Source organism: Microcaecilia unicolor, chromosome 6, assembly GCF_901765095.1.
Source record: "Microcaecilia unicolor chromosome 6, aMicUni1.1, whole genome shotgun sequence".
In the NCBI taxonomy this organism is placed as follows: domain Eukaryota; kingdom Metazoa; phylum Chordata; class Amphibia; order Gymnophiona; family Siphonopidae; genus Microcaecilia; species Microcaecilia unicolor.
Window position 1 is genome coordinate 98,642,672 of NC_044036.1, and position 25,003 is coordinate 98,667,674.

Genomic DNA, 25,003 nt, shown 5'->3' on the forward strand with positions numbered 1-25,003 from the left:
TAATCTGTTAGTAGAGTTAAGAGCTTATTCCCAAGTCCTTGGATTTAAGGTTAATATGAGCAAGACAGAGGCTTTTTATATTAATATACACCAGTGCTTTTCAACCAGGCTGCTCCCCAGGTGTGCCATGGGAGCTGAGCCAGCTTTATTTGTGCCAGAATGGAGTAAGTTTTCTTGTCTGTAGCAGTCAGTGGCAGGGAACAGTGATTCATACAGCCTGCTCACAACAATCCCGGAGCCTTCTCTCTGACATAACTTCTTGCTTTCACATAGGCGGGAACAAGAAAGAAATTACCTGCTGCTCCCATTAAAAAAAAAAAAAAAAAAAAAAGCCACAAACAGTTGCCCAAAGGCACTACCAAGAGACATACCTGCTCAAAAATGACAACACACCGGGAGGCTGGAGGCAAGCTGTGTTTCACTACAATGTAGGTAGGCCCAAAACCAAGGCCAACGATCTGGAAGAGCAAAAAGAGGGTCCCAAAGAAAAGGGAACGCAGTGTTTTGTGAGACGAAGCTTGGTAGCCACTGGCCCACAGATGGAAAAGGCTGTAGGGTATCATTAATGTGGACAGGAACATGCAAAGCCAGGATGCAATCACAATGGGAAACTTGCCGAATGCATAGACCAGAAGATCAAATTCCAGAACCAGCCTGCAAAGCAAAAAATGCAAAGTTGGAAGTGAGGGTAGGGCAGAGAGAGCACAGAAATAATTGGAAGACATTATGAGACAAACAGAATGGAGAAGGAATAAGGAAGAAAAAGAGAAAATGGTGGGAGTAAAAGAATAAGAAGATTTGTAAAACAATGAGAAGATTTATCCAGAAAGATATTAAATAACATGCAAACAATTCAACAAAATTATAATCTTACTGAACCATGTAAAAAATCCCAGTGATAACCACCAGATTTTTACAGCAAAAGGAAGAAAAAATAAGTCCCCATATACAGGTCCCCTGGAACAAGATGGAAGGTGTGCTTCAAAAAAAGGAGAAATAAGGTTCCCCACAAGAGGGCTCCTACATCCATACATTCTCAGGCTTTCTAAGGCTCACCACACATTCCAGCCACCAGTGAGATGCTGATCCATCTCAAACTTCCCACTGTCTCCTAAACACACACTTAAAACAATCACATCCTCCCATTCTCTGGAAACACTATTCTTTCAAACTCATACACCTCCATTGGCATCTCTTCCCCATAACCACTTATTTGCTAGCTTACCTTCCTTCATCAATGAAATCTACAAGCAGTGTACTGAAGATGAAGAGAATGAGTAGGGCGATAAACATGTGATATATCGTTCTGATGTGATTCACTTCAAACAGTTCACTGTGGGAAACATTCAATGAAGAACTTAAAATTAGTTATGACTAGGAAAGGGCACCTGTCACACAATACACAACACTCTCAATGATGCAGTATTAACAGGAGGGTGGCATATCTCAGCACCTCCTAGATTGTGGAAAGTAAGCTTTGTAACTACTATTTTCTTTTTAAATGTGAAAAACTGGTTTAACCATAGGAAAACAGATTATTAGGAGGTGGCTGAATATAAATAATGTAAAATCTGGAAGAGACCAACAATCTATATTGTGTCACAAAATGCCCAGTCACCCGCCTGGGGATACCCAAACGGCCACTTATAGAGTCTATCCCTAGCACAGCTCAGGTCCACTACTACTACTACTATTTAGCATTTCTATAGCGCTACAAGGCATACGCAGCGCTGCACAAACATAGAAGAAAGACAGTCCCTGCTCAAAGAGCTTACAATCTAATAGACAAAAAATAAAGTAAGCAAATCAAATCAATTATTGTGTACAGGAAGGAGGAGGGTAGGTGGAGGCAGGTGGTTACAAGTGGTTACGAGTCAAAAGCAATGTTAAAGAGGTGGGCTTTCAGTCTAGATTTAAAGGTGGCCAAGGAAGGGGCACGACGTAGGGGCTCAGGAAGTTTATTCCAGGCGTAGGGTGCAGCGAGACAGAAGGCGCGAAGTCTGGAGTTGGCAGTAGTGGAGAAGGGAACAGATAAGAAGGATTTATCTATGGAGCGGAGTGCACGGGAAGGGGTGTAGGGAAGGACGAGTATGGAGAGATACTGGGGAGCAGCAGAGTGAGTACATTTATAGGTTAGTAGAAGAAGTTTGAACAGGATGCGAAAACGGATAGGGAGCCAGTGAAGCGACTTGAGAGGGGTAGTATGAGTAAAGCGACCCTGGCGGAAGATGAGATGGGCAGCAGAGTTTTGAACCGATTGGAGAGGGGAGAGGTGACTAAGTGGGAGGCCAGCAAGAAGCAGATTGCAGTAGTCTAAACGAGAGGTGACAAGGGTGTGGATGAGGGTTTTGGTAGAGTGCTCGGAAAGAAAGGGGCGGATTTTACGGATGTTGTAAAGAAAGAAACGACAGGTCTTGGCGGTCTGCTGGATGTGAGCAGAGAAGGAGAGAGAAGAGTCAAAGATGACCCCAAGGTTTCGAGCCGAGGAGACAGGGAGAATGAGAGAGCCAAAGCCCTCTTTACTGAAACCCTGTTAGCAGTTATATTTCATAACCTGTGAGCAGCTACATTTCCTATACTTCCCAGGTACTATTTAGATAGTAAACAAATGTTTAGTTTTATAATTGATCCATATTTCAGTTACCTGTTATGTGCTGTTTTGTTCATTCTGTTTTATGGTTCACTGTTCAATATTTTTTCATGACAATAAACATTTTTAGTTTATTGCCTTTGCTTGTCTGGACAGACTAAGAATCCTGGTGGTTTGTGTGTTGGGTCTGTGAGTGCTTTCTGGGAACTGTTGGACCACTTGGAGTGTGATCCCTAGTAATCTAGAAATCACTGGGAATATTTTGAGAGCAGGACAGTCGCCCACAGGCAGTTTGGACCCAGTCAGTCAGAGGAGGGTGCTAGTGTAGCGCACAAGTGGCAGGTGCACTACACTAGCACCCTCCTCCGACTGACTGGGTCCAAACTGCCTGTGGGCGACTGTCCTGCTCTCAAAATATTCCCAGTGATTTCTAGATTACTAGGGATCACACTCCAAGTGGTCCAACAGTTCCCACAAAGCACTCACAGACCCAACACACAAACCACCAGGATTCTTAGTCTGTCCAGACAAGCAAAGGCAATAAACTAAAAATGTTTATTGTCATGAAAAAATATTGAACAGTGAACCATAAAACAGAATGAACAAAACAGCACATAACAGGTAACTGAAATATGGATCAATTATAAAACTAAACATTTGTTTACTATCTAAATAGTACCTGGGAAGTATAGGAAATGTAGCTGCTCACAGGTTATGAAATATAACTGCTAACAGGGTTTCAGTAAAGAGGGCTTTCTCTCTCTACTTCCACACTGAAACTGGACAAAAAGCCAGTGCATCTTTGCTGAATTTTGAGCTCTTGGGTCAATCAGAGCCCAGAACAACAAGTTTTAAAGATAGCTGGCCACATCACTGCAGGTTACCTCTTATCTGTGTTAACTAAAGAAGGCAGTCAGTTCTCTGTAACAGCTTTATTAAACATAAACATGCACCACACCTGCTGGCCAAACAACAGAAACACACTCTAAGAAACAATTTTACAGGCTTAAAACCTACTATTTTGTCACATATACATAGAGACGAGGCTCTCTTTTCTTTCTTGCTCAACTGGATAGCTGCTTCTTCATTCATAACTACCCCAAGTTCTCTTCTTACTCATTTTTTATTTTAACCTTCAGCTCCCTCATAACTTGATATAGTTATCTTGAGTTTGGCCACATAGAGCAAGTTTTAGAACTGCTTACTAGTTAAATTGGTCTGGCTAAAAAAAAAAAAAAAAAATCACCTTCCTTTGCATGGTTAAAAAAGGGAAAGTGGGATTCCACAGTGCCATAACTTTAGCCAAATTAAAGAGGAAACCCCAAGGGTATGTTTAGGTCAGGGGAAGAAAACAGAACACACGTATAACATTTTCAAAAAGGCATATGCATTATTTTACCCTCATTCAGCCACTTGCACAAATAGTAGCTGCAAAGTATATGCATCATTTGTACACACATTTTCTAAATTAGGCAGCATAAAGTAAACAAGTGGGGAAAGCATGCAGAACATGGCTCATGGAATTCCTTACGATCCCTCTTCATGTAAATGTGCGTGTTGGGGAGGAGCGGGGGGATTGGTAGGTGGACGTTTGTGTGTACGTGTAAGTGTCTTTGCTTTCTGTGTGCTGTGACAAGGAGAGGAGATGAAAAGGGAAGTAAGATTTTAAGGTGCAATTCCTTATTTGCTATTTTACAGTGAATCAGCATATGCATACTATAGCGGTTGGACCCGCTTCTTCCACAGAAAGGCATATTTTCTCGTCTGTTTCTCTTCTGCCCCCCACCACACGCAGACAATTTCAACAGCACAGAAATCTCCTCCAGATCACTTCCTCCCTTCCCGTGACTTGAGCAGTCTTCTACTCCTTTGCCCACACTGCCTTCCCATTGACTGGATTCTACCTACAGTCTCTGCTGCTAGTTACAGTGGAAGCAGGCAGGGCAGGCTCACACAAACAAGGTGAAGGGGGCGGGGCAGCTACAGAAGATGGAATACCTTCTCCCATGGAAATGCATTGGGATATTTTTGGGGGGGGGGGGGGGGGGGGCTTATTTCTTTGAAACCCACCCCAGTCCAATTTTCAGACTTGTCTTTTTATCATTTTTCCCCTCATATGAAGTTTCATCCGATGCTGTTAAATTTTCAGAGTTACTTTGCCCCAGACAGAAAGATATGCTAAACTCCTTTTGTATAATTCTTTCCAATTTCCACTGGGTCTGAAAGAATAACTACTACATAACTAGCTTTTTTTGAAAAGTACATATATATTTTCCAGCTAAACCAGTCTATTGAAAATGTCCTCCTGGTGTTTCTACTGTGCAATGACTGGGGCTCCTTCACACCAGTAACTAATCTAATCTTGACATTTATAATCCGCTTAATCCCTAAAAAAGGTTTAAAATGGCATATGATACAATTAAGTACTATAATATGCAACTTACTGTATTATTCAAGTATAAAATAAAGCATATAGAGTTAGGTTACTCAATTGTTAATCAAATATTTAAGTACATTTCTAAATGTTTACAAAAAGAGAAGAAAATTTGCTGTTTTATATCTAATAGTAGATTTAGGTTTTTTGTTTTTTTTTTTTTAAATAAAAAGACTGCTTAATATTTCTTAAAGCAAACTCCTTTGCATGAAGGGAAGCCTAATTCTAATTGTTCTATTATTTGATTAGTTCTAGCATTAGAGAGTACATGAATCAGTTTAGTGATGCGGATAGAAGTTTTACCATGCAAAATCTTGGAAACAGAACAAGATTTGAATATAATATGAACTTTAAACAGTGACCAATGTAGTTTCAACATAAGGGTGATACATGATTTAATTTACTCAATCTGAAGACCATGCGAGCTGCTGTATTTTGTAGCAATAGTTTCACTGAAATACCAAGATACAAAACACTGCAATAATTCAACTGTGATAAAATTAAGCTCTAAACCCCTATGGAAAAATGGTTCTCATGAAAATATAAATGGATACTCCTAAGTTGCTTAACTGTGAACATTGCCTTCTGCAGCATCACCAGTCCTAGTGTAACCAGTATAAAAATTCTCTTTTTAATTTACCTGGTATCACGTCAGGCTTTGGGGGGTTCTGGGCAGTTTGTACCATGTTCGGTTGGATATGGCACAAGGGTGGCGTGTCCGATGTGACCCGACCCACGGAGTCTTGAGCTGTCTCGGGGATGAAGTGAATCAGCTATAGCTTAGGGAAGAGCTCCAGGTCATGCTGAGGCTTGATGGTTCCAGGGTTCACTGTGCGCACATACGCGTTAGTGCTGCACAATGGCATTACCAATGACGTCACGCACTTATGCACAAGAGAGGAAAAAAAACCAATGGCTCCGAGGATGTCCTGGAGCCTTGAGAACACTATGCCACTAATTATTTAATTTAAAAATGAATTGGGGGAAGAGTTGTTTGACCCATAAAGGGTCTATTATATGTAAAGGTGTGATCGCGGCAAGATTTGTGAAGTCATGTCAATCTGAATTATATAAAAATTTCCATCAATTTAGACCCCCAAAAACAAACTGAATTCTTTAAAACTGCACTGCTTTAATGTAACAGAGAGAGGGAGCAAAGCACAAAAAAGCCAAGAAACAAAACAAAAAGCACCAAGGGCCTTCAAGAAAAGGGGAATTAAAGTCTTTAATCATATATGTTGATGAAAAATACACCACTTGCTTGCGATTCGCACATGTGACTGTGCAACTTCACAAATCTTGCCACGATCGCACCTGTACATATAATATAAGTACATAAGTACATAAGTAATGCCATACTGGGAAAAGACCAAGGGTCCATCGAGCCCAGCATCCTGTCCACGACAGCGGCCAATCCAGGCCAAGGGCACCTGGCAAGCTTCCCAAACGTACAAACATTCTATACATGTTATTCCTGGAATTTTGGAGTTTTCCAAGTCCGTTTAGTAGCGGTTTATGGACTTGTCCTTTAGGAAACCGTCCAACCCCTTTTTAAACTCTGCTAAGCTAACCGCCTTCACCACTTTCTCCGGCAACGAATTCCAGAGTTTAATTACACGTTGGGTGAAGAAAAATTTTCTCCGATTTGTTTTAAATTTACTACACTGTAGTTTCATTGCATGCCCCCTAGTCCTAGTATTTTTGGAAAGCGTGAACAGACGCTTTACATCCACCTGTTCCACTCCACTCATTATTTTATTTACCTCTATCATGTCTCCCCTTTATGGGTCAAACAACTCTTCCCCAATCCATTTCCGGATATGTTATTAAAATCCCAAAACAAGAGTTAAGGTCATTTTTTATATAAATTAGGGCAATGGAATGTTAGAAAGGGTCTGTGTGTTTGTAAGCACTGTTCTGATTGGCTGCACTAGTTACCAAAGGAACCTGAGCAGAAACAGCTGTGGGAAAGCAACGGAAGATTTTGAAGAAGACAGAAGAACTGTAGAGTGTGTGTCTGTCTGTGGTGTGTGAGAGAATTAGAGAGTGGAAAATTGAAGTATTGCCTCAAAATAAAAACAAAAGCTGTCTGAAGAGAGTGAGCGAGAAAGTCTGAGTTTGTCTCTCAGCAGAGAGGTTACACTAGGCTAGGAATCAAATCCACATCTTCTGCATGACAGTGTACAGGACTGCTGCCGAGTTATACAAATTTTATAACAATTCTCAGAATATATTATAGACATTCAACACTGGGTCTATGCTGGGGAGACTTAAGCAGACACTTTCATTTTCCTCTAGTGAAGATGTACTGTAAAAGTGCTCCTATATTTCCAGTGAGTAAACTACTAGGACAAAGCTGCCATAGTTCTTTCCAGGATCTGTTAAACATGCCTTAATATAAATGTTCAAAACAAGCTTATTTTAACTAAATAAAAAAAGCTGGTCTTGTCGTTTAGATACTGTTACTTTATACACATATATCATTTTTTGCAATAATATCTACCTATTCTGGTTCAATGCTTAGAAGATTATATTTGAAGGCTTGCTTTTTTTGTTTTTAATAGAGAGCTTTACTGAAATCCTAAGCAAGGAGGACAAGCATATGAAAAAGTATGTAATCCAAACAGAAACAAATCATCACAAAGTCCTTGAGTGAGTGTAAAACTATAGTTTGAACACAGGAAGGATCAAGTGATATAACCTTTCAAATCAGAGTTTTGACATCCATACTCTTTATGGATGTACTAAACCCTGGTCATTAAAAGCTTCTAGATAGAGAGATTTCTGTTGCAACACAAATATTCACAGGTCCTTGGAAAGATTTACATTACATATAAACTTCTGTAGGAGCAACAGTTTTATATGTGGAGATGGATTTTAGAAAGGACTTACAAATTAGATTTGAGACATCCAGGTCTGCACGTCTCAAGTTCTACTAGAATTTTAGAACAGTATCTGCAAAGTTAGAGCCTGTTCTAAAATACACAGATATTTATGTGATGGCACATATGGCAAAAGCATCCATTTTATAACAATAAACATCAATGGGTCAACATGGGCACATAAAAATTTATGTTATGAAATAACAACATAAGAATTTATATGTCAGAATAAAACATTTATGCCAGCCATTTTGGAAACATTTTATTTTTCCCAATGCAGTCACAGAGCCCAATATTTCTTGTCAGTTTCACTTTCAGGGAAGGAAAGGGGTGTAACCTCCCCTAATCCCTCCAGTGGAGCAGTTTTCTGAAAACTAGACATCCCAGGTAACAGGCATAAATCCCATCATCAATCTTTTTGGACACTGACATGCATTTCCTTTCTGAAATGAGGAATACACATTTTATGTTTTTAGGCCCACCTTACACACACCTAGATCATGTCCCCTTGCCCTGTAAATCCCAGCTTTGTAAAATCAGGATTTAAATGTTTATGCAATATAAAATGTCTAAATGCTGGTTAATGTACTTGTAAAACTCATATAGTGCTTCTAAAATAAGAGGCTTTTGCAACTATTAAACATAAAAGGTTAGCCAGCTTTGCAATGTGTTGAACTTTATAAAGATAAGCTCTAATATATATCCCTCTCTTCTCTTTTGTCAGAAAGATGTGCTATCGCTCTCTTGTTTTTGTCCAGATTTCCCCCATGTAAATACCAATAAAATGTTATTAAACTAAACATACCTTAATTAAGTTGTTTCTGAAAAAGTGTGCACAGAATGTTCAACAAGTGGTAAATTTGCCTTGTCTTGCAAAGCTACTGGAGAGCACTGTTCTGACAGCTTACCATATATACTCACCTATAAGCCGAGGGCAGTTTTAGGACTAAAAATGGTCAAAAAGGGGAAGTGACGTCACGCTCTGCAATGGCGGACTAAAAAAACAGAAGCTCCCGAACCTCAGTCGCACAAAGAGCATATTAGGAGAGCAAGCTGTTCCGGTAGCGTATCTAAACTAGCGATAGTGAAGCGAGAGCCGAACGCGACCCCAATAATGTCAACTCCGGGTCCGAAAACTACAGATTTGACTGCTTGCTCGTATCGCCAGTGGGAGGCGGCAAAAAACACACAGGCCGGAGAACAGAATGCTGGTGAAGACGCTACGCGGCCACGTGTGCCGGTGAACCCTGAGGACCATGGAGATAAGGGTGGAAATGAGATGCCACCAGACAAGTGGGAACAACTCCAAATTTGGTTTCAAGATATTAAATCGGAAATTAAGGAGATGCGTCGCGACTTCGCACAGCTAGGTGCAGATCTCCGTGGAGAGATCTCAGAACTGGGCACCAGAGTTAGCGAAGCTGAAGCAGGCCTAGAAGAGCAGGCAGACTCCCTTAATGTGGTGTAGAACCGTCTATCCGAGCAACAAACTGAGCTAAGATTCCTTACCGATAAGGTGGAAGACCTTGAGAACAGGAGTCGGCGCTCCAACATAAGGATTCGGGGCCTGCCTGAGATGCAGGAATTTGTCAACTGCGAACTGGTAGTACAAAAAATAGCTGCCCATCTCCTATCTACACCAGAACATACAATCGCGCCTAATACCGTCAGGCTGGAGCGAGCACACAGGGCTATTGGTCAGCGAAGGGCCAATGCACCCAAAGACATAGTGGCGTGCTTCTCCGAGTTTAAAATGAAAGAAGACATCATGCATAAGGCGAGATTGAGCAGCCCGATAACCTGGGAAACGTTTCCCATAGAGATTTTTCAAGACCTCTCAGCTACAACCTTGAAACGAAGAGGTGCACTGCGGCCACTGACCGAGCGACTCCGAGCAGAAGGTGTTAAATATAAATGGCAATATCCTTTTGCGTTAGTCTTCTCTCAGGCGGGAAAACAGCGTCGAGTGGTGACATTAGAAGATGCCCAAGATTATCTGGGACAAGATACAACAAGCGATCCGACACAGGCACGAGCACCGGCCGAGGCCCCTCAGAGATCCAAGTCGAAATGGCAGCAGGTGTCCCAAGGACGAGGGCGCCTGAGACGGCAGACGTCGGGGCTCACGGCTACAACAAATAAGAAATCGTGAACAACCAATACACGCTGGATTATAAGCTGTATATCTTTGCCGCAGGATGTCATAAAAAAAGAAAGTTTGATGGTGGTAATGCTGACAGCAAAGCAAGAAACAGACTCATTTAGAGAACTGAGGCTGGAATCGGGAAGCTAAGTCACTTCTCTAAAAGTCATGTCCCAGTCGGGGACAGGGACATGTCACATATGGTTTGTGGGGAAGGGGGGAGGGGGGATAAGGGAGGGAGGGAAGAGGGAGGGTATAAGGTGGTGGCCATATAACCTGCAATATGAGAATGAATGGCTGATAGGGTGTTCAAATGTGTAACATTAAATGTGAGGGGCCTCAACTCCCCCATGAAGCGTAAGTTAACCTTTAAAGAAATGTTGCGCTTACAAGCAGACCTGGTTTTACTCCAAGAGACACATCTTTAAAAAAGTTATGAAAAGTTAGTTTGTCATAAACGTTATCCCATGATATTGTTTTCCTCCTGTAGTGGGAATTCCAAAAAGAGGGGGGTCCTAACAGCGTTCTCAGGCAGGCACCCGTGGCAGATCCTCAAAACTGTCCCTGATAAGGAGGGGAGATTCCTCCTGATAGTGGCCTCCCTGTATAATATCCAATATACTATTCTTAATGTATATGCCCCCAATCAAGGACAAGGCCCATTCCTTGAGCGTTTAGAGCGACTACTACAAGATTATCAGCAGGGGCACCTATTAATAGGGGGTGACCTGAACCTCACTATTCACCCTCCCCTGGATAACTCCACGGGACAGGCAACTTATGCGAAAGCTGATAGGAAATTATTCAAAGGTTTTATGGCCAGGTGGGGACTGGTGGACCTCTGACGGTCACACCATGGCTCCGAAAAAGATTATACATATTACTCCTCCCAATATAAATCTTACTCAAGAATAGATACCTGGCTGGGGGAGGTGACAGTAGCTAATAAAGTTCAGGAGATAGACATTGAACCCCGCACGTGGTCCGACCACTCCCCGGTGACCATGACATTGAGATTAGGAGTTAAACGAGTGGGCACACGATACTGGCGGCTGGATGAGATACTCCTACATGAGGTGAAGAATATCCCAACAATAGAACAATACATTTCAGAATACATTGAATTTAATGATACAGGGGAGGTACACCAAGCCAGCGTATGGGAGGGGCTTAAAGTAGTGATCAGAGGGAAACTGATTGCACTGAAGACACATATAACCAAAACCCGCGCAGAAGAGGAGAATGGCATTAGAACTGAACTCCTCAACTTAAGAGCGCAAACATAAAGAAAACCCTACGGTGGTAGCTGAACTAGAAAAGATGCAGCAGTTGAGATTAAAACTTCAAAATTAACTCCAAATTGCAGACATAGCGGCCCAACTGCAATGTGCACAGCAAGAACACTTTGAATTTGGGGACAAGGCGAGTAGGCTGTTGGCATGTAAACTTAAAAAATTGGTTCAACGCAATTATATTGGGGGTATTCAAACCCCAACTGGGGAACTTGTCACGCAAACAGAAGAGGTACAGGAGACTTTCTTAAATTACTATACTACATTGTATGAGCCGGAACACTCAGCTGAGGACGCCGCAAGCGAGCAATATCTGGGACAGATTGATGTCCCCCAGCTGCAAGAAGGGGAGTAAGAGTTTCTCTCATCTCCTATAACGCTGGAGGACATCAAATGGGCGATAGGGGACATGGCAAATGGCAAGGCTCCAGGCCCAGATGGGTTTACTGTAAGATTTTATAAGCTATTTATCAAACATCTGACGCCACTATTGCTGAAATTATTTAACTCCTTAGAAGATGCGCGTGAGCTGCCTTACTCGTGGAGACTAGCCGCGATTACCCTGTTATTAAAACCAGGGAAAGATCCTCAGCTTTGTGGCTCCTATAGGCCAATTTCTCTACTGAATGTAGATTATAAGATATTCACAAAAATTTTGGCTCGCAGATTGCAAGAAAAATTGCCTGGTGTGATACATGGGGATCAGGCGGGATTTATAACAGGTCGCCAGACATTCGATAATATCCGTTGCTTATTACACATTATACAGCAAGTGGAGGATGAACCAACGCCCGCAGTATTGCTTTCGATAGATGCCGAGAAGGCATTTGATCGGGTGGATTGGACCTTCATTTTCGCAGTGTTCAGGCGAGTAGGGATAAAAGGGAGATATCTCAAATGGTTACGGTTACTATACCAGGCCCCATTAGCTACAATAAAAATCAATGGGTCTTACACGAGAACGTTTAATTTGTGGCGGGGCACTAGACAGGGATGTGCACTATCCCCCCTCCTGTTTGCTCTATCTTTGGAGCCACTGGCCTGTAAAATTAGAGAAATAGAGGACATCCTATGGATCCCAGGGGAAGAGTTGACGCCAATAATTAGGAGGGTTCCATTGGGAGTGAAACATATCTTATCGACCTGGTATCAGATTAGGAGGAGGATGTTCCCGGAGCGCAATTATTATAGGCAAACAGCAATTAGGTGGGCGAGAGGATTTCCTTCGGGCAAATCTGAAAAGGCCTTTCAAATTTGGGCACAGGCGGGACTACGCACTCTAGGTCAATTATGGGGAGAGGGAGAAGTGGTGGGCTTTGCGGAGCTTCAAGCAGAATACGGGTTGGTAGAGAGGGACTTGGTATACTATTGTGGTCTTCGCAATTTCATTAAGAGGCGAGCGCAGGATGAACTGGAGCTGGAGGAAACAGCACTGGAAATAGCAATGCGCAAAGGGGGAGGTAAGGGTAGTATAACACATATATATTTAGCTCTGCTGGGACGCACTGATCCTCAGGTGTTCTACCAGGCGAGATGGGAAACGGCATTGCAGCGCACATATCCCCAGACAGTGTGGAAACGAAATTATAAATACTTACTCAAGCCATCCCCAGCACAATCTGCGAGCGAAAATGGATTTAAAATGTTATACTGGTGGTACTACACTCCCATCAGGCTGCAGAAAATGTATCCAGGGATATCGGGGCAATGCTGGCGGGAGTGTGGCCAAGCGGGCACGTTTTTACATGTCTGGTGGGACTGTGAAAAAGTAAAAGCTTATTGGGCAAAAGTGATAGAGGAGGTTAATAAAGTGACTCAAAAGACCTATACTTGTGAAGCGGAAAGCTGCCTCCTCCACTTCAAGCCTCCAATAATACCTAGCTGGCAACACAGATTGGCCATTCAATATTTTGTAGCAGCAAAGCTGGTTTTGGCCCGGGCCTGGAAACAAGTGGAAGTACCGGAGATTAGTATGGTGCTACGAAAGGTGGAGTATCTATATCAAATGTCGAAGCTCACGGCTTTACGGAGAGGCTCTATGATGGCCTTCACAAAAATTTGGACACTCTATGAACAGTCAAAAGACTTGGACTAGCCACCACAGGGATGGGGTGGGGAAGGGAGTGGGGAAGGGAGTGGGGAAGGGAAGGAAGCATAAAGAGATGATTATTTGTATTAGAAGTTTGCAACAGGTTAAATGTTGAAGTGTTCTGTTTGATTCTCAATAAACGTTATTCAAAACCCCCCAAAAAATAAAAATAAAAATGGTCAAAAATGCTGTGATCCGGAGAGGAAGCGATGTCAGCTGTAGCTAAGGCAGCTCGGGGCTGAAGCTCCCCCTCCAAGACTCTCTCCATGGTCTGCCTGGCACTGAGAGAGCCGTGGTTAGAATGGTTTCATGAAGGAAGGCAGAAATCGCGAAGACCGATTTGCCCCTGCATGAAAAAAGTGGTAGTAAATCTCATGTAGCTGAATAAGGGGCGACTAAAATGGCGCCAGTGAATCTGGAGGTGGACAGAGAGTCAGAGTCTGAACTGGATGATGCAGCTGATCTAGTGAGGGGCCACAACATTAAAAAATGGATGATGGATCTGAAAGTGGATTTTAGGCTGGTGCGGCAGGCACTCAAGGAGACCTTTGAGGGCATTAATTGTGGATCTCACAAATAAGGAGGAACTGGAGGAAAGAGTAGTGCATTGCGAAGAACATATGGAGGATATCCAGTCTTACCATGACTCCCAATTCAGTGACACCGAAGCGCTATGGGAATGAGTTGACAACCCTGAAAACAGGTCCTGCAGGCACAATCTGAGGATAGGGGGTGTCCCGGAGGAAGCCACCTATACAGATAGCACTAAGTAGAGCAGGACATTGTTAGTCACCTGTTGCAAGTGGCTGAACCTGAGGCCCTGGAAGGGCCAGTGCTTAAAATTGACAGAGCATATAGGGTGTTGGGCCCCAAGAGAGATAATGCGTCCCGAGATATAGTGATGTGCTTCTCCGAATATCCTCTCAAGGAAAAGATCTTGAGGCTGACCAGGATCAGGCGACCCTCAGGGGGAGGAATGCTGGCTTCGGCCTAACCCCTGGTAAGCCTTTCCTCAGCTGAGAGGTGCCCAGCTCTACCACCGGCTGCCTTTCAGGTGCTGTGGAGGACTTGCAGCTCATCTGCATATCCTTACAGCCTTCTCCGGGGTGACACCCAGGTCCACTCCGATCCACTCCGGGCCTCCGCTCTAGGTGCCCAGCGCTTCCACCAGGTGCTGTGGAGGACATGCAGTACCTCAGGGTTCTGTTCTTGGTCCCCTCCTCTTTTCTATCTACACTTCTTCCCTTGGTTCATTAATCTCATCCCATGGCTTTTCCTACCATCTCTATGCTGATGACTCCCAAATCTACCTTTCTACCCCTGATATCTCACCTTGCATCCAAACCAAAGTTTCAGCGTGCTTGTCTGACATTGCTGTCTGGATATCTCAACGCCACCTGACATTAAACATGACCAAAACCGAGCTTCTCATTTTTCCCCCCAAGCCCACCTCCCCACGCCCCCCGTTTTCTATTTCTGTTGATGGCTCTCTCATTCTCCCTGTCTCCTCAGCTCGAAACCTTGGGGTCATCTTTGACTCTTCTCTCTCCTTCTCTGATCATATCCAGCAGATCGCCAAGACCTGTCGTTTCTTTCTTTACAACATCCGTAAAATCCGCCCCTTTCTTTCCGAGCACTCTACCAAAACCCTCATCCACAGCCTTGTCACCTCTCGTTTAGACTACTGCAATCTGCTTCTTGCTGGCCTCCCACTTAGTCACCTCTCCCCTCTCCAATCAGTTCAAAACTCTGCTGCCCATCTCGTCTTCTGCCAGGGTCGCTTTACTCATACTACCCCTCTCAAGTCGCTTCACTGGCTCCCTATCCGTTTTCGTATCCTGTTCAAACTTCTTCTACTAACCTATAAATGCACTCACTCTGCTGCTCCCCAGTATCTCTCCACACTCGTCCTTCCCTACACCCCTTCCCGTGCACTCCGCTCCATAGATAAATCCTTCTTATCTGTTCCCTTCTCCACTACTTCCAACTCCAGACTTCGCGCCTTCTGTCTCGCTGCACCCTACGCCTGGAATAAACTTCCTGAGCCCCTACGTCTTGCTCCATCCTTGGCCACCTTTAAATCTAGACTGAAAGCCCACCTCTTTAACATTGCTTTTGACTCGTAACCACTCGCCTCCACCTACCCTCCTCTCCTCCTTCCTGTACACATTAATTGATTTGATTACTTTATTTTTTGTCTATTAGATTGTAAGCTCTTTGAGCAGGGACTGTCTTTCTTCTATGTTTGTGCAACGCTGCGTACGCCTTGTAGCGCTATAGAAATGCTAAATAGTAGTAGTAGTAATAGGATGCACAGTCCGATCCAATGGAAAGATCTGAAAATTGATATTTTTCAAGATCTGTCTGCTATAACACTGCAGAGGTGAAGGGACCTTTCAGGGGTGACAACTTCCTATGTGCTGCCAACATCAAATATAAAGGGGGCTTCCCTTTTAGTCTGATCTTTACAAAGAGAACTCAAACACCCGAGGACACGAGGTGAGCACTTCAGCAACTGCATGTGGAGAACTTACTCACTGAAAGTGACAAAGTTGCAGCCTCAGAGAGGTGCCACTCTGATCTGAAAAGTGGCAAAAAGTATCCAGGGCAAAACGGCATTCATGCTCCAGTACCTCAACACAGGCTGCTTCCCAATCAGGCACTTCTACGCCACCTACATGAGATCACGGAATTCCGTTTTCCTGCCTTGTGTTTTTGTGGTATTAGTTGTAAACTGCTTTGGTTCATGTTGCTGAAAAGCAGTATACTAAGCAAAATAAAGTTAGACTCTTTGACAGTTAAGGTTTGAAGCAAATTTAACAGAGAAAACTAAATAGATTGTATAACTTGAGGCTGGGCTTCAATAGGTTGCTATTGCAGATCTTATTGGACCTGTCAGTGGCCTCCTGGCCCCAATGGCTTAAGACTTTTTTTTTTTTATTAAAACGCATAGGAGTCTGTTTACTTGAGTGCAGTAAGAGTTTGCCTTAATGCATGTTCACAACTAAAATGAATGCATGTTAAGTACAAAACTTCTGCTGTAAAGTCTGGGGGAATAACTGGCATTTGTGGGAAGTCAGCTGTGACATTAACACACTGGGGAAAAAATGTCAAATGCCACAGCAAATAATGCTGATTCAACTATACCTCTGAAGATGTAGTAAACTGTTCTGTGGTATCTGCTGTTTTGCAGTTAATGAAAATTAACTGTACAAAGCATTCCCTAATCCCTTTTCCACCCCCTTCTCTGTAATGTTATATAATTAACCTCCATGTATGGTATTTTAAAACAAGTTGCCTAGGTTAAGAGGGCAAGGCAGCACCTATTTTATAAAATCAAGATATCTGTGTCTTTATAAACCTGTCCCAGCAAAGCTGCAGAGACTGTGGCTACAATGTACCTACATTAATACCTGCTCAACAGCAGGAATAAATGTTCACAAATATTTCATAAAGTAAGTTCATAAATCAAGACCACCCATACTTTACATAGCCCTCCCCCCCCCCCCACACACACCACCAAAAGAATCTACACCCTAGCTGCATAAAAGTACACATGTTCTTGTCATGTGTACTTCAACATTTCAGGTAATTTTACAACAGTCATTTTAGTGGAGGAGTGGCCTAGTGGTTAGGGAACTGAGGAACTGAGTTCGATTCCCACTTCAGGCACAGGCAGCTCCTTGTGACTCTGGGCAATTCACTTAACCCTCCATTGCCCATGTAAGCCGCATTGAGCATGCCATGAGTGGGAAAGCGCGGGGTACAAATGTAACAAAAAAAAAAAAATAGTCATATACATGCAGAAATTCCTTTAAACATTTTGCTGGTAAATTTATAATGAAGGATTTAATATTAGCTGTTTTATTACCATACATTAACTTGCATAAAACACTTGCTAGTGAAGTTGTTGTGGGCTGCTATTAAGATGGGCTATTTTAGCACAGGGTCTCACTGCATAAAATGAGGCCCTGAGCTAAAATATAATGACTTGTGCTAAAATAACAGTAGCCCACATTGATAACTTTCCCCCTAATGCAGCTAAGTGAACAGGCCCCAGGGTCTGCAGGATGAAAGGGGAAAAAACATCCTCCTACTCCCTTGAATTGTGACATTCTTCAAAGAGTAATACAGTCTCTCACACTATTAAATATTTATGCTGTGTTCTGGATATTATTAAATAGTTTAGTTAAGTTAGGTTCCAGGCATAATGGTATGCTGATTTACAAACAACTTGCCCTCTTGTAGATTTGTGCATATATAATAGGGCTAATTTATCAGTAGAGATCGACTTGTGCATAAATATTAAGGCTGATTTATCAGGGCTACTAATGTCTGTCTTGGAGAAATTCTAGACTGAATGAAACAGTTATTCTTGAATGCTAGTACTACACAGAAGCTTTGGTGATTAGCAGGGTTGGGATGAAGTAGCTTGATTTTCAGACAAAAAGAAACATCCTGTCACTGAATTGCAGAATAAAAGCTTGAGTGTGGTTCTGGACTTCCAACTTATTGTGGTTGCAATGGAGCAGCAGAAGTAACTATAACTGAGGACTAGGCTTCATGCAAATATAAAACACATCAGAAGATCAGTGTTATTGTGGCACAATTCTCATGTCAAATCTTCTTAGAAAGTGCTGGTCAAACTGTAAGAGGAACCAGAAGAATAGCCTAATGGTTAGTGCAGCAGGCTTTGATCCTGGTGATCTGGGTTCGATTCCCACTGCAGCTCCTGGTGACCTTGGGCAAGTCACTTAACCCGGGTACAAAAAACAAACAAACAAACAAAAAAAAAAAAAACTTACCTGTGAGCCCTCTAGGGACAGAGAAAGAACCTGCATATAACATGTACAATGCTACGTACATCTAGCAGGCTATAGAATGATTAGTAGTAGTAGTAGTTGATGGAAGAGGAAGATGGAAGAGCCCTGTTTGGTATTAGGGCTTCAAAGGAAAAAAAACGTAATCTGGTAACATATATACAGAAGAAGCAAAAGGGAGAAGCAGTGCTCTCCTTGCCATGTACTGTAGGGTATGTACTCACTCAAGGAGGGAGCGTCTAGATATAAATATCTTTCCATGTTCTGAAGACGACTTCACTCCTCTGTGGAGAGAAAAAAAAAAGAAGAGAGATCTGAACTGATACTGAATTTTAAAAAATGACACACATCAAAGTTCCTACATGAAAGATGCCTGTGGGGTTTGTAACGGGAAATAGAGAGCCTTGCAGGCACAGGGGCTGCAGACAAACATGCATGGTCTGACTTCCTGTTCGTGCCCCTCCTATCAGTTAAAGTGGAAGACTATCCAGAATTGTACAGAGAATAAACTTACATTTTGATTAGTTAGTGCCAAGAGGAAAAGCTTGGATTCTGTACAATGGTGAAGTGGGAAAGAAGTCTAGAGATTTGATACTGCAGGGTGGAGGCTTGAACTAGTATATGAGAGGGCTTTGATAGTGTTGTTGGAATTTGGGAGGAGGGGGAAAAGATAAAATGTCTCTTACTAAATAGCCCACTCACTTCAGCTGGTTAGCATAATAAAAGTGTAACGTGGTCCACAACAGGTGATAGATACATTAGATAGATTGACGTTACTTTATTTATATCCACAAAAACTGTTGGATCTTTTAATGTACATAAGACTTTATTGCACAATATGCCATTTTTAGCACACATAAAAGGCCCTTACGATGCATGCTAAGCTCTACTGCATTGGACTCAAAGTCGTTAAATAAAATAAAAAGTACAAAAACAGCAATTTCAGCATTCTAGAGATGTTATATATTGTCTCTTGTTGTCTGTTGGCAGGGTATCACATATTTTGCTTTTTCTGCAAGAATGATATAAAAACTTTTCTTGCAGAAGCCTTATTTTTTTGTCAGCATTTGGAAAGGTGCATCTCTACTATCTTTATATTTTGCTCAACATAAGAAACATTTGTGCTTCTATTTCTCCGGGATCTGGCTTCTTGGCCTTTGCATTTCAGTCTTTGTCTGCACATCTGCATTTCTAATTTGCTGTCATTTAGGGCCCAAGTTACTCCTATCAATTCTATAACCTGTGTGTAACCTTGTATGATGCTATTCTGCAAACAACCACTGAACTTATTGTAAGTTCCAGGTGTGACACACATACCTACGCAGCTTGATGGCTGGTGTTAACTGAGTGCCTAAAGGTAAGGCACATTGATAACCGGTACTGCAAGTATTTTACAATGGAATCTAGGTGCCTAGGTTCCATTACAGAATAGGCTCCTACTGCACACCCTCTGAGCAGCTAACTGGAGCTGCCTAGTTAGAGAATTGGCCCCTGTAAGGGCAATGCTATAACTGGGTGCCCACATTTACACATTAATGTACAGAATACCTACACTTTTGCAGGCAAGTTTTCACTTACACTGGTAAGTGGAAGCAAAGCAATTAAGTGCTATTCTGCAAGGGCAGGCATTAAGTAGCACAGTGCGTAAATGCAAGGGAAACATGGGCAATACTGCCACTTACACACATAAACTTACAGAATACTGTAAGTTAAGTGCTCCCTTGCCACATTTAGGTGCTCGTAGTTATGCCGTGTCTATAGCTCATGTAACTTCGGACATGTAAACGTAAGGAGTACTAATATCAGGTTACACTAGAATTCTATAACTGAATCTGGGTATGTTTCTTCCTCCTCTCTTCTCTTCTTTCCCTTCCACCACCCTCCTTCTTCCAAGGCTACAAGCCTAATACTGTAGAGGAGTAGCCTGGCTCTCAGACTGCTTTTAAAGCAAACTCTTGTGCTCCCTATTATATCCTCCTTGATTGTCACCATTGTCTTAAGTAAACTAAACTCCCAGAACTTCTTATTTGTTTTGCCTGTCTCCTTCAATTGTCCCCTTATTAATTATTGGAATGCTGGTGGAAGTTGTCATATGATAGCAGATGCATGTAAATTTTAAATGTCCACATATAAGATAGCTGGATCAAGTTAAAAAGTGGTATGCAATAAAACAGTCTACAAATCACGCAGCAGATAATACAATGTCAAGAACCTATACAAAGAGAAATAATAACATTTCACACATTTTATTTATTTGCTGCATTTGTATCCCACATTTTCCCACCCATTTGCAGGCTCAATGTGGCTTACAAAATGTTACAACGACACTCACATTAATGGAATAAGAGTTTCAGAATATAGATACAGATAAGGTGCATAAGAATATCATGGTAATCATATTAACAGAATAATAATTTCAGAATTGTTACAAATAAAGGTGCATAAGAATATCATGTAGGATTGGAAGTGGATAAATAGATAAAACATAACATAATGATATCAGGATGAGATATAATATTCAGTAATGAGGATGTAATTAAAATAAACAAATTAGAAGAGTTCCATAATAGTTGTATTTGGAGTAATTTAGGAGTCAGATCGTTATGGGGGATCCTTTTTGTAGGTCTTTATGAATAAGTAAGTCTTCAGTAATTTTCGGAAGGTTGTTAAGTCGTGTGTTAATTACTATCTTACCTAAAATAGTAAATTGCATTTTGGATAATCCATCTGGGAGATTAAAAATCATGTTAAACATAAGCATTCACTTCCTGGCAACACAAACTTACAGCTGCCACCACTCGTGAGCTGACTGCATGCCCCAAAATATAACAGAGTCACCACATACTCTGGACTTCCATTAAGCACATGCAATTTGCAGTGTCCTCAGCACTACTATATTGTCATTCAAACACACTAGGGAGAAAGAATATGACTACAGAGAGGGGAAGTGAGGATGTGAACATTTCCTTACCTGCCTTTGCGACCATCTTTTTCAGTACATGCAGCAGGAAAGGTGGGTATTGATGAGGCAGATTCCAGCAATGTTGACTCCTCAATTAAGTTCTCCACAAAGTCACTGAAGTGACCATCCACCTCTTTCATCAAATGTAACTTCAGTTGCTGTCAAGAGAAAACACACAGTTTCTTGCACCAGTTCACTTTTGCTTTTTGACATTTTTGTTTTTCAAGCCTTCAATGATTAAAGACAAAGCTCACAAGAAGGCCTATTACCTCCTTCATTCGCCCCTGCAACATGTCTAGACTATTTACTTCCTTCTTCTGCAGCATACAATAATCTCTCTTGGCTACAAAGGCAGTTTAACAAACAGCTGCCATTCTCTATGCACTATTTCACACACAAAGATGGCATGGTAAAATATTCACTTTGTGACAGTTATACATTTTACTGTTAAATCATGATTATCTGGTTCTTCAAGGGCAATTTTCAAAGCCATTTCCATGGGGAAAAAAATAAAACAGTTTTCTGTGTGGAAATGCGGCTTTTGACAATTGCCACCCCATCTGTACGTAAACCTACCAGTGTACTTCCACTACGTGCAGAAGTTTAACCACACATAAGGGAGGAGTTTCTCAAGGTGAGGTTGGAACAGGAAGCAGATTTATGTACTATCCAAAACATGCATGTTAGTTTCACAGGGGAAAATACCCTCAAAACAGTAGCGGTAGATTTGTGCATATATTTTTCCCAGACTCAGTTCTCAAAGGGAACATCTATATAAATAAAATCCCCCCTCAAACGTTCTGAAGCTCACTCCGTGGCAGTGAAGTACTGAACTCCTGTACACTGTGTAGGCTAGGCTATGTGGATAACTCACTCTCACCCTCACTCATAGACCGCCCTCAGCCACGCCCCATCTGCACATAAAAAGCAACCTCAACGTTCTAAACTTTGTGGCTTCAGAGTTCGTAAGTTCGAAGCTCTGTAACCACTTTTACAAATCATCTAACTGTGCCCCGCCCTCATGTCAAAACGTTATGACGTCGGGGGCGGGACATAATGAACACAATTACACTAAGCTACTGAAGCCCATTCCTTCATCTGTGTTTAAATGAGGCACGCGTCGCCCCCCCCCCCCCAAAATCCACCACCCCCTCACACATGCCCATGCACATCACCCCCCCTCCAAAAATGCCAAACCACTCCCATGCCTCCACCCGCCCAACGCCCCTCCGCTCCCCGACATACGCTCCGCCCATCCCCAGTACGTGCACGTCGGCCCCCCCTCCAAAATCGCCAACCCCCCTCTACTACCCTCCCCTCCTCTTACTGCAGTCCCAGCCGCAGAACTGAAGGGCAACGTACTTCGGACATTCTGCTGCCTTCCGTTCTGTTCGCTATGAGCTCTGTGCCCTGATTGGCTGCGCCCTCCGACATACGCTCCGCCCATCCCCAGTACGTGCACGTCGGCCCCCCCTCCAAAATCGCCAACCCCCCTCTACTACCCTCCCCTCCTTTTAATGCAGTCTCAGCCGCAGAACTGAAGGGCAACGTACTTCGGACATTCTGCTGCCTTCCGTTCTGTTCGCTATGAGCTCTGTGTCCTGATTGGCTGCTCCCGCCCTCAAGGGCGGGACCAGCCAATCAGGGCACAGAGCTCATAGCGAACACAACGGATTAAGGCACCAGAATCTCCGAACTACCTTGCCTTTCACTTCTACGTCTGGGACTCCGGTAATAGGAGGGGAGGGTAGTAGAGGGGGGTTGCCGATTTTGCAGGGGGGGGGGGGGGCCAACGTCCACGTACCGGGGATGGGCGGGTCCTATGTTGGGGGGGGGGGGGGACCGGAGGACCTTGCTAGCGCCCGTTTCATTTGTCCCTGAAACGGGCCTTCATTACTAGTAAGTACATAAACATTACCAAACTGAGACAGACCAAAAGTCCATCAAGACAAGTATCCTTTTCCAAAGGTGGCCAATCAAAGTCACAAGTACCTAGCAAGATCCCAAAAGAGTAAAACAAATTTTAAGAATGCTAATCCCAGGAATAAGCAGTGGATTTTTCCACGTCCATCTTAAAAATGGCTTATGGACTTTTCTTTTAGGAAATTATCCAAACCTTTTTAAAACCATGTTAAACTGCTTTTACCACATTCTGTAGCACTGAATTCCAGAGTTTAATCACACGCTGAATGAAGAAATATTTGCTCCGATTTGTTGTACATTTACTACTTAGTTGCTTCATTGCGTGACCCCTAGTCCTTGAATTTCTGGAGACTAAACAAGCAATTCACATCTACCCATTCCACTCCACTCAGTATTTTATAGACCTCTATCATATCTCCCCTCAGCCATCTCTTCCCCAAGCTGAAGAGCCCTAGCTTCTTTAGCCTTTTCTCATAGGGAAGTCATCCCATCCTCTTCTCATTGGCAGGAATCTCATTATGGAACTCACTCCCTCTGATTATCAGAGAAGAAAAAAATTACCTATGCTTCCAGAAAGAGCTAAAAACCTTCTTCTTCCAAATGACTGCAATTTAATATGCACCAATCATCGATCTCCCTAATGAACTTTGTGGAACATTTAACACAGACTATAACCATACTATATATTGCTTTATAACACTATTGCTAGCCAATAAGAATGTATCCAATGGCCTACCAATACTGTAAACCACACTGAACCTTAAATAAGAAGTATTAGCATAAGACCTAAATTGAATTGACTTGAATCCCCTCTATCATTTTTGTCAACCTTCTCTGTACCTTTTCTAATTCCATCATATCTTTTTTGAAATGCACAGACTATTTGAGGTACAGTGGCACCATGGAGCAATACAAAGGCATTATAAATAATTCTCAGTTTTCCATTCCTTTCCTAACAATTCCTAACATTCTATTTGCGTTCTTAACTGCCACTGCACACTGAGCAGAAGAATTCAACATATCATCAATGATAACATCTAGACCTTTCTCCTGGGCGGTGACTCCTAGTGTGGAACCTTGCATCATGTAGCTATGGGTTCCTCTTTCCCACGTGCATCACTTTGCACTTGCTCACATTTAAAGTCATCTGCCATTTGGATGCCCAGTCTCCCAAGGTCCACTTGCACGTTTTCACAATCCTCTTGTGATTTAATAACTTTGTGTTTTCAGCAAATTTAATCACCTCACCATGTATTCCCATCTCTAGATCATTTAAAGCAGCATTCCCCGCACATACCCTGGGGAATCCCTCTATCTACCCTTCTCCATTGAAAATACTGATTTAACCCTACTCTCTGTTTTCTCTCTTTTTATGTTTAAACCTATTTATTAACTTGGAAGTCATAAGGTCGCAATGCACAATAAACAAAGTATACAACCAGAAGACATTACAACAGTCCAAGTGTATTTTAAAGAACAAAATCCTGTTCTCCAAACCCCAAAACCTGAAAGATGCTAGAATAGGTGCATGAGCTGTTAATCAGAATAAGGCATCATGAACACAGTAGAAAACTATCCAAAAGGATGGACCACAAAGTATAAATGAAGGACATGTGGAGCTGTGTTCTTATATTCCCCTGTCACCTTGGCCAACTACCCATCTCTCTGTGGTGTGAAACAAAGTAGGATCAAAAAATGAAAAATGGGTGAGGACAATGTCAACATGTAAACACAAGGGACCCTGGAATCATTAAAAGATCCTCCCAACTCTTACCCACTCACCCTCTATCACCACAAGAGAACCTGGCAGACAGCTCTAAATACAACCAGAAACCAAGTAACACACACACAAAAATTAACATACAAAG

The 25,003-nt window shown here is 42.4% G+C and overlaps 1 protein-coding gene across 4 annotated transcripts in view; it reads right to left on the minus strand.

The window, feature by feature from the left end:
* Window positions 1–25,003, minus strand: part of SOAT1 (sterol O-acyltransferase 1) — an 86,713-nt gene that overhangs the window by 20,036 nt on the left and 41,674 nt on the right. For all 4 annotated transcript variants that reach the window (XM_030205349.1, XM_030205351.1, XM_030205348.1 and 1 more), the window contains exons 4-7: window positions 21,222–21,370; window positions 18,475–18,534; window positions 1,226–1,333; window positions 372–654 (exon numbers count right to left, since the gene is read on the minus strand). In XM_030205349.1, the coding sequence (XP_030061209.1) occupies window positions 372–654; window positions 1,226–1,333; window positions 18,475–18,534; window positions 21,222–21,370 (600 nt within the window). The remainder of the gene's footprint in view (window positions 1–371; window positions 655–1,225; window positions 1,334–18,474; window positions 18,535–21,221; window positions 21,371–25,003) is intronic.